This window comes from Anabas testudineus, chromosome 15, assembly GCF_900324465.2.
Source record: "Anabas testudineus chromosome 15, fAnaTes1.2, whole genome shotgun sequence".
Taxonomy (NCBI): Eukaryota; Metazoa; Chordata; class Actinopteri; order Anabantiformes; family Anabantidae; genus Anabas; species Anabas testudineus.
The window spans coordinates 5,206,102-5,216,108 of record NC_046624.1 but is presented as its reverse complement, the minus strand read 5'-3'; the positions used below and the strand labels follow the sequence as shown (position 1 = coordinate 5,216,108).

Below are 10,007 nucleotides of genomic sequence, written 5' to 3'. Positions count from 1 at the left end.
ACTCTGCCGTATTGTACTGAATATGGATTTAACCAGCGTTTTCTTACGAACGTTTTGTTATATCCGTGCAATCTGTCAATCCGGGTCAAATATATATGCTTTGCAGACAGCATAATTGAAAACACCTATTGTATGTGAGCGTGTGAGCACTTTTAGGACTCACAATACATACAATCAATGATATCATATCACATATTACACCATATAATAATATCAATATGTTAATAATAGGAAGAGACGTTGGTTATGCCCATTAAAATTTACTTTCTTTGTTCACTATGTAACAAAAAGGAATAGTGTAAAAAGCAAAGGAGTCCCCTCCTCATCGAAAGTTTCTTTTAACCATCCACTACTGATCAATCAGTCTAGTAGCCTACATAATATAGTCATAATTTGTATGACTGCCATGTGTCATACAGATTTTGACAACATTTTTTATATCTGTCCTCTGGCTATGATATCAATCACTTTAGATAATATGTATGTATTACCTAATTAAATATTATATTTAACCTAATAGTGCCTGGTAGCAAACTGAATATTAACTGACTATTTTATGGTCTCTTTTACTGCTAAAAACATTAAATCATGCACATAAACAAGATTCACACAATGTTTCAGTTTAATTTTCCCAACATTGTGAACTGCAAAACAAAAATACATATAAACATGCCAAAGGTGCTATTAGGTGTGGCCATATAACTACATCTAACACAGCAAAACTAGCAGCATTTTACATTTACATAGTCTAATATATAATTGTTTGATTTTCGATAGATATCTGTTTCACATTCACATAGATTTCACAATTTAGGTTAGAGGAGTTACAGATCATATGCACAAATGTGGTGTCACATCTGAAACCACAGGTACCACGGTCCAAAGTGGATAATAATAAGACACAAAACTTAGCCAGAGGCAAAGTGGTGATATATTTAGATTTCATAATTTCTGAACTTCTGCAGGAGACTAGATGGTGAGTCTGCAGCCCAACGGAAACGCCGATAGCAGTAATCACCTACAGTGAAGATAAAAAGTCTGTTAATTTGAATTGAGTAAATGCTGCATGTGCAAACAATAGATGAGACTTAAAACAGTTCAGACTTGCTGATGTTATATATTAAGCATTGCTAGACAATCACTTTTTTTATATATCCTTTCCAATACTTTGAAATATTCTTACTTGAGGATGGCATGGCACCACATGAAGAGTCCCCTGGTGCTCCCTGCTCAGAGTAAAGGTCTTCTGTTTGGCAGGTTACGAGGATTTCTGCTTTTGAGGCCTCCAACATCGGTTCCTTCTTATCTCTCACAGCCCAATGCATTGACTGCAAACAGGTAACTATATAAATCACTGGAATTTTTTGTTTTGCAGATGATTTATTTTGAAAAACATCAATACCTAATACATTACGTACAGTTTTTACAGAGTCATTTAAAGCTTGCCAGTCGTGGAATGAAATAGTAACTCCACTTCTTTTCCAAAGGTCATAGTTTTTCCTTTTGGTTTCATTGCATAAAACCTCTTTGGCTTCCTGCAGCTTTTGGAAATCTGCCACTGGCAGAAAGAAAGAAAATACCAGATCTAACGTTATACATTATACTTACAAAATTAGGAGATATAAATACCCCCTTTCTTTGTATGATGTTGTGAGCAACTCTCTATTTGCATAATTAGCTTTGAGCTTATGGCATCGGAAAGAGGTATTTCCTGCTTGCAGTGTAAGTCAGAAAAGTGAGATACAAAACATATGACAAAAAATATCATTAAAAAGATAATAAAAATAAAGAGTTGGCATCACTTTGAATTTGAATCATATATCTGGTTATGTTAAAAAATTATTTGTTCTGATTTTTCATTATTTTTCATTTCACCATTTGAAAGTTCATTTTAATAGACAAGTGTGTCACATGCAGTATTTACCTGCACTTGGGTTTTCCAGTTGTTTGTCTGGGTGACATGCCAAGGCTCGGATCTTGTATTCATTGAGGATCTGCTCAGTCTGTAAGGAAAAAGATGAAATTCTGCGCTTTAGTCAATCTCAATATTTGAATGGCAGAAATCACTTCGTCACTTATTCTGTTTTAAGGAACATTTACTTTCATAAATTGCTGCACCACGTGGTACACACAATATGATAAGGAAAATATATCAGTTTATTCTGAGGCCTTCACTGTTTTCTCACCGATCAATCGCGTCATGTATTCACGTCACGGATGCAGTGCTGTCAGTTATTGTTATACATTTTAAATATTCTGCTAAGTGTCTATTATATATTAATTATGCATGTAGACATTTTGAAGGCGTATGTATTAACTATATATAGGCTACTATAACATCAGCAGGATGACTCACGAGTTCTCCTAACACCTTTTGGTAAAGCATCAACAGGTCTCTTAGCTCAGACCAACTTCTGGAGTATACAAAAGTCAAAAATGTTATGGTTTTAACAATATGCTGATTTCTGATCGTCATTGTACATCCTGCGTTTTAGGTAATCGTCTACTCATAAACTATTAAATCGATATGTTGTTACACAGAGTTCATGTCACCCAGCAAATAGGCTGGGCCGAACCCCACTGGCTAGAACTTACCGATGACAATTCATCGCAGCCTAATAGCCCGTAGTAATCCTCCAAATCCTCTGGTTTGCAGTTCAGAATAGCCTCCATAAAAAGTGAAATATCGATCTTTTTTTTGCAACCGAGCAGTTTTTTCTGCCACCCTGAATCACAGCTTTGTGGTTCACAGGCTGCTTTTGGACTCGCTGCTACTCTGATTCACTCGTCGCAATATTCTCAAAGTTAATCTTAATATTATTATTCAAACTGTGGTCAGCTACAGGCTGTAAACAATGAAGAGATTGGCAAATGGTTAAAACTGTCGAGGAAATTCTCTGCTGAGTTGTAGAGGAGCTGTCCTTTTAACCATAAGACGCATGCTGCATTCATGTGTCTAGCCAAAAAAAAAAAAAAAAAATCCCCACAAAATCTTAAGCACTCATTGCTGTGTGAAACTGTTGCAAAGGTAGCCTTCAGTAGCCAAATATTCTTTTAAAAAACTATAAGAAATGGTTGTTAAAATATTATTTTGTATTTTGTAGAAAATGAGGCATATGCGAAAAAGTGACAAGTATATGTGACTCGTAATTGAGCTTGTAATTAAAAGGTCATAGGCAATACAAAGACTACAAAAGGTGATGTATGACAACGTTCAGTGGCCTAAAAGTAAAATGTCAGTGTTTTACTCACAACTTTGCGCTGCTGTTCACTAACTCGTACCTCTGACCCTCATTCACCCGACGGTGTTTGAAGGCATCAATATGTTGTTATGGTTTTACGTCACCGACGTAAAGGGGGGACGTTCCAGCCGTGCCTACTGGTGGAGAAGGAGTCACGTGCGCTATGCAAATGAGCCAGCTGTCCGAGGGGAAGGATCTGCTGAGCGGCTCTGCGGGCTGAAGATGGCGGACGGAGAGAACAGTCTCGGAACGGCCTTTTCAGGCGCCTCCGAAATGGACGAGCCTGCTCCGAAAAGGTCGAAAATCAGTCCGGTGACCAGCTACGGATTCAAAGTCGCCGAAGCAGACCAATTATCATGCGTCTCTGGTGACAAAGAAGGCTGGGAGTCGGCGGTGAATTGTGCGCAGCCAGCGGAGAAGGAAGCAAAGCCGGTGATGGCGGTAGAGCAGGCCCCAGTGGCACTAGGCGGAGACAACAATGGACTGGGACTGCTGGTCTCTGAGCCGCACAAACCAGCAGGGAAAATTCACGACGCCGGGGTACCTGGGACAACGGAGGAGGATGCTGGTATGAAAACAGCCCGGCATTTGGCCTTTATAGCAGTCAAAGTGGACAGTGCCTGTTTTACCAACTTAGCGGCAACCGGCGACTTGATGTGAAACAGAGTAGAAGTTTAAGATAGTTAGCAAACGTTTATCACAGTAAAGATGAATGGGTGTAGAGAGGTCAGTTCTCCAGGCGGCCAGCTACTTCACTGTATTTAGTTAACAGACTGAAAACATGTCATCTTGTGAGAGTTCAACTTTTTCCTCCTCTACACTAAACTTTGAGCAACTAGCCGGTTCAAATCACTTCCCCAGAAACCTTCACTTGAGGTGTTGTCATGGAAAGTGGTCGTAGCTGGTGACGCCAGTTATCTGTAGTTTATTTTATTCATTTTTCCAAACTTCTCTGTGCTCAGATTTTCACGGACATGAGGATCTCCCCTCCAACGGGCTGGCTGTCACACCGGACCACATCACCGAGGAAGATGACAGATCCTCACATGCAAGCTCCAGCGACTGGACTCCTCAACCGCAGATAGGTAACTCAAAAACCTTGCTAGTAGCACCTTTTATTGCTCCTCTGATGATGTATTTTGTAAGAAGGACATTTCTAAACCGCTTTATAATTGCACAGAAGTCATGCTAAGATGTTGTATTCTTGTCCAGGGTCCTACAGCTTTATTCAGCAGCACATCAGAGAGACTGATCCCAGGACCATTCTGAGGGACTTGCTCCCTGAAACTGTACTCCCACCAGATTTAGATGACATGACATTGTGGCAGATCATCATCAATATCTCAGAACCTCCAAAAAGGAAGAAGCGGAAAGATATTAACACCTTAGAAGATGTGGTCAGGCTACTCCATGAAAGCAAAAGGATCCTTGTGCTGACTGGTGCTGGAGTATGTGCTTGCAGTAGTGTTATACAGTCATACTATTTGAATTACTGTGTGTTTAATTGAATACGTAGTACCAGTGTTCATGCTATTAAGTCATAATACTTGTACCCTTTTTTTCTTAGGTGTCAGTTTCATGTGGAATTCCAGACTTTCGCTCCAGAGATGGAATTTATGCACGACTTGCTGTAGACTTTCCTGATCTTCCAGACCCACAAGCCATGTTTGACATTGAATACTTTAGACGGGACCCAAGACCCTTTTTCAAGTTTGCTAAGGTTTGTACATTGTATACACTTGCTGATGTGCATACTCAGAGTTGATAACAATGAATAAAAAATTATATGATTGCTCCCAATTAAGGCCGTGATTTCTGCTATATGATGTATGTATAGTAAAATAATACGTTTACCTTTGTAGGGTAGATAATATGCATAGATGTGGAAGTTCCATCCACCTGGATTTGTGTGTTTATTCAATTATCTTATGAGTCATACAAGGGAGACAGTGAAAAAGAATAGGTAAACATACACATTCAGGCTGAAAATGCACAGCCTCTCTTATCGCAGGTTCACAACATTATATTGAATAGTGTGCATTATATTATATGTTTGTTACTTAACAAATATCAAAATACTGATACAATGTGTAGCCTTGAACATGAGAGGAGATACTACGAACAAAAGCTTGTGATGATGGTGCACCAGTGCATCAGATCTTTGTGTGCAGACATTTTCTTTAACTTAAATCTAAATTACAGTTCCCTAAAAAGTTCTATGACAAGAACTTTTTGAGCCTTTAGAAAATCCAGAATCATCTGCTGTTATGGGGTTGAACTTTAGAGGAGCAAACAGAACTTGTCCTGAAGCTATTAGGCTGTGTTTGTAAAAGATCCTGTTGGAAAACTTTGATTTTGAGATTTTGTGCTGAATGCATCATCTTTGTTACAGGAGATCTACCCTGGTCAGTTCCAGCCTTCACCTTGTCACAAATTTATATCTATGCTGGATAAACAAGGAAAGCTACTGCGTAATTACACACAAAACATTGATACATTAGAACAAGTGGCTGGAGTTCAGCGGATTATCCAGTGTCACGGTGAGTGAAGTGATGGATCTTGTTTATTATATACATAGTTTTGTTGCATGGCGATGGGAAAGGTCATTAATATATTCTTTATTGCAGGATCATTTGCTACTGCATCATGTCTTGTCTGTAAACACAAAGTGGATTGTGAGGCTATAAGGGAAGACATCTTTAACCAGGTATGTATTTATTAAAAATAGATTGAACTCACCACATACATGTTAAGTTTAAATGGACAGTTTTCTGAAGGAAAAGAGAAACAGGAGGCAACGTTGATACAAATGAAGACATTTGGCCCACCAAATGAAGGGTATAACAGCATTACCAAAAAAGACAGTTCAGTAGTGTTTTTTCGCTGTTTTATTATTACTCATACGAAATGCTGTATAATTATCTATATTATGATATCTTACATTTACATTTAGTCATTTAGCAGACGCTTTTATCCAAAGCGAGTGCAAGTGCAAAGGAAGATGCGGAAGAGTTCTGTTTTCAGCAGTTTTTAAAAGATTGCTAGTGAGGTGGCTGAGCGTGCAGAGATAGGCAGCTCATTCCACCATCGTGGGATCACTGAGCTGAACAGTTTTCCTTGGTGTCGACTGTGTGGCGCTGGTACCACCAGACGACGTTCCCTGGTTGAGCGCAGTGGACGGGAGGGGATGCAGACCTGAACGATTGAATTGAGATAAGATGGAGCTGTGGAGTTGACCAATCTATAGGCAAGAGACAGAGCTTTGAACTTGATCCTTGCAGCCACAGGAAGCCAGTGCAAAGATCTGAAGAGCAGTGTGACATGAGATCTTTTTGGTTGATTAAAAATGAGGCGTGCTGCCGCATTTTGGATCATCTGGAGGGGTTTGGTCGTGGATGCTGGTAAACCCATCAGTAGTGCATTGCAGTAATCCAGGCGAGATAAGATCAACGCGTGTACAATGAGTCTTACTGTCAATATTGTCCAACTTTACCTAGTGTTAAAACATTGTGGTTGTAAGCATCAAGCAAAGTCAGTGATTCCCCATTTGAGAATGTGGTGGTGTATTAATTCTAGTCCATCATCATTAATATACTGTAAATAGTAATAACTAGCAGTTAATTAAAAATTGTATTGTACTAGGCTGGCAGCACTAGCTGCAACACTAGATAATAGAATTGACATTCAGCAGCTATTGTTATTTGTTTAGTTGGATACATCCAAGATTGATAAGGAAAATAGGTATTGTTTTTATTGTTGTTTCAGTTTTTTTACATTGTAATTTTGTGTGCTTTTATGTCATGACCATGCTTTATGTGTATGTGGTTTTCAGTTTCAGTACAAACTGACCGTAGTGGTACTAAAATCAGAAACAATAACAAGAGACATACTGATATAATAATTTCTCCCCAATAATTTCAAGTGTCAATATTACTGATAATTGTCTGTTAACATCTGTCAGTTGATCAAGGAAGTGAATCACCAGGGTGCAGCTGGCTACTTTGAGAACACTGAATAGTATTGTGGATATTATAGACATGCAACCTTTGAATAAAGTTCCAAAAATTTTATTTTGTTATAATGGTAATAAAATGAATTTCTCTTGCAGATTGTCCCTCATTGTCCACGATGTCCAGATATTCCTCTGGCAATCATGAAACCAGACATTGTCTTCTTTGGAGAGAATCTTCCAGAAATGTTTCACAGAGCCATGAAGCAGGATAAAGATGAGGTGGACCTCTTGATTGTCATTGGCTCTTCACTTAAAGTCCGACCAGTTGCCCTGATCCCTAGTAGGTCTTCTTTTCCATTTTCTGTAAGATCCATGTAATAAACAGCATATCTCCATTTTGCTTGCAGTAAATGGAAACGTACAATATTTAACTATTTTCTCTTTTCTTCCCATTCAGACTCCATTCCTCATGAAGTGCCTCAGGTCCTGATCAATAGGGAGCAGCTGCCTCACCTCAACTTTGATGTGGAGCTACTTGGTGATTGTGATGTCATTGTAAACGAGCTCTGTCATCGATTGGGTGGAGACTTTGAGCAGCTCTGCTACAACACTGTAAGACTTACTGAGATCACAGAGAAACCCCCTCGGTTACCAGAACAGCCACCAAGCGAGGCCTTGCCTGCTTCCAGCAACTCTGTTCGGGAGGAGCAGAAGCAGCACAGTACAGACTCAATAACTGAGCCTTCTGAGGAGACCAAAAGTCTGAATGTCACAGAGCCTGCTGGTAATAATGTTACACCTTCAGAGCCTTGTCCAAATGCTCAGTGCCCCAGTGAAGAGATTGTGGAGCCTTCAGAATTACCAGAAGAAGATTCCTCAAAAGCGGGGGCTGCTGAAGTAAAGAGCCAAACCTCCAACCTTGAATTTCGTAGTCGATGCTGGATGAGTCGAATCAACAGAAGTCCAATCAGCAAACGCCTTGAGAGTAAGCTTTAGCTTTAAACCCATTAATCATGAACTATTTTATAAATTCCAAATAATTATACATTTTATTCACAGCACAAATATAGGATTGATATGACAGATATTCTTCACGTACTGATTTCAGCTATTTAAATTGCTTTGTTTCCCACAGCCGGCCAGTACCTGTTTCAAGTACCGAATCGTTATATCTTCCATGGAGCTGAGGTGTACTCTGACTCTGAAGATGAGACGTCAAGCTCCTGCTGCAGTGACAGCGAGGAGTCGGAATGCAGTGCGGATGGCGTGGAAGAAGACAGCGAGCCAGATGAAGTTGATGAACTAGCAGTGGATGGAGAGACATGCCTGAGAGACACAATACAACACACAGCCAATGAGGCTGCATTAAGTCCGCAGACAGACAGTACTTGTGAAAAGACTCAAAGCACCACACACCTTTAAATGTAAAGTATTCAGTCGACAAAGCACTAATTGTCTTTATATAGTATGTTTCGTATATTTTTGACTCATCAACCTTAATATTTTTTTTCATAAAGTTGAAATTGCGTGACAACTTTGTGTGAATATGCAGCAACTTTTTTTTCCTGTGCCCACTTTGGTCACATGCATTGTGTCTGAAACCTCTGTATACTACTTACTAAATAGAATGCAGTAGTTTTTTTTATTTTATTATTGTTTGGTTTTTTTGGTAGGGTTTCACCCCCATGTGCTAGTCCCATTTCACATTTGACATTTTCAGAGGTTTAGCTGATGCTCCTGTCTACTTCAGCACACCACAAATGCAACACTAGGTTAAGCTTTAATTCCTAAATTGCAGTTGTTACAAGCGAAGACTTTAACTGTCAATCTCAATCCATAGTGTGATGTCAGCTGTGGTTTAATGATGTGTTTCAGAGTTGGTTCATGTTACCATTGAGGAACATGTAAATATATAAGTCTACTGCCTGCTAAATAGTGGGTACTATGAGTTTCAGACACACACACAAATCTTGAGATGGTTTACTCGAACACATTGTCTAACTTGCAATATAAAACATTCAGCTGTTCCCTATCATGGGGCAAATGCTGAAAGAAAATGAACAGTACTCTTTAATTTTAGACCAAAGAACACTTTATCAACACACTCCTAAACTGTCATAAGCTTTGTATGTTTACCCTGTCATTTAAATCTTGGAAAAAATATATAACTATTGACAAGGTGTTCCTTCTGACATGTGGCAGCTACTTTTTATGGTCAGGCCTCTTATTTTTATACTCCGTGAGACATACTCATGAAAGAGTAGATGATAGTTTTTATCTGTATAAAGTTATACTAAGTTGTAATATTAAGCCTTAGGAATATATTCAGTGAGTTCACGTTGAAAAACAGCACTTTTTCCTTCTTCTAAACCCGGTTTTGTTGCTTATGTCACATTTCTTAGTCTACTGCTTGTAAAGATTAAGTGTTGGTGGATAGACATATTTGAGCCAATGTGTTGGGTAAATGTCTACATCAGCATAATTGACATGCCATTGAAACGGTTATGTTTTGTTTACGGTTTAAGGAAATAAGACATTTTTACATCATTATAGCTGTTTTCTCCCATGGGGTTCTCAGTAAAAAAATGGAAACACTGAACACTCATTTCTCTTATTTCATGCTCAAGATACACACACATGAACAACTTGAATGTGATGGTGTTGGCATGAACAGTGACTCATCCTGTCAGGTCTTCTCCACTTAACGGGGCTTTAAGAAATAGAGAAAGAGCGAATTACCTTTAAATATTGTTATAATAATGGGAAAGATTAAGTATAATATGTAAGGATTTGACGTTAGTCGGATGTAGAAA

The 10,007-nt window shown here is 38.8% G+C and overlaps 2 protein-coding genes across 2 annotated transcripts; one reads left to right on the top strand and one right to left on the bottom strand.

The window, feature by feature from the left end:
• Positions 1-604: 604 nt before the first annotated feature.
• dnajc12 (DnaJ (Hsp40) homolog, subfamily C, member 12) lies at positions 605-2,923 on the bottom strand. The gene is made up of 5 exons (XM_026355721.2): positions 2,596-2,923; positions 1,925-2,003; positions 1,419-1,558; positions 1,184-1,328; positions 605-1,018 (listed from the first exon to the last, which is right to left on the bottom strand). The coding sequence occupies exons 1-5, from the start codon at positions 2,671-2,673 to the stop codon at positions 936-938; spliced, it is 525 nt and encodes a 174-aa protein (XP_026211506.1). The 5' UTR covers positions 2,674-2,923; the 3' UTR covers positions 605-935.
• Positions 2,924-3,405: 482 nt separating this feature from the next.
• sirt1 (sirtuin 1) lies at positions 3,406-9,238 on the top strand. The gene is given in 10 exon segments (XM_026356561.1): positions 3,406-3,433; positions 3,436-3,810; positions 4,205-4,327; positions 4,455-4,690; positions 4,810-4,962; positions 5,635-5,782; positions 5,870-5,949; positions 7,351-7,534; positions 7,652-8,179; positions 8,330-9,238. Coding segments are annotated over 10 exon segments (2,142 nt in total). The 3' UTR covers positions 8,617-9,238.
• The last annotated feature ends 769 nt before the right edge of the window (positions 9,239-10,007 follow it).

Excerpts from the sequence above, each read along its gene's own strand:
- dnajc12 (XM_026355721.2), bottom strand. The coding sequence starts at position 2,673 with ATGGAGGCTATTCTGAACTGCAAACCAGAGGATTTGGAGGATTACTAC. Across the intron at positions 2,004-2,595 it reads GCTGCGATGAATTGTCATCG|ACTGAGCAGATCCTCAATGA; the intron begins GTAAGTTCTAGC and ends TTTTCCTTACAG. Across the intron at positions 1,019-1,183 it reads TGGTGCCATGCCATCCTCAA|GTGATTACTGCTATCGGCGT; the intron begins GTAAGAATATTT and ends TCTTCACTGTAG.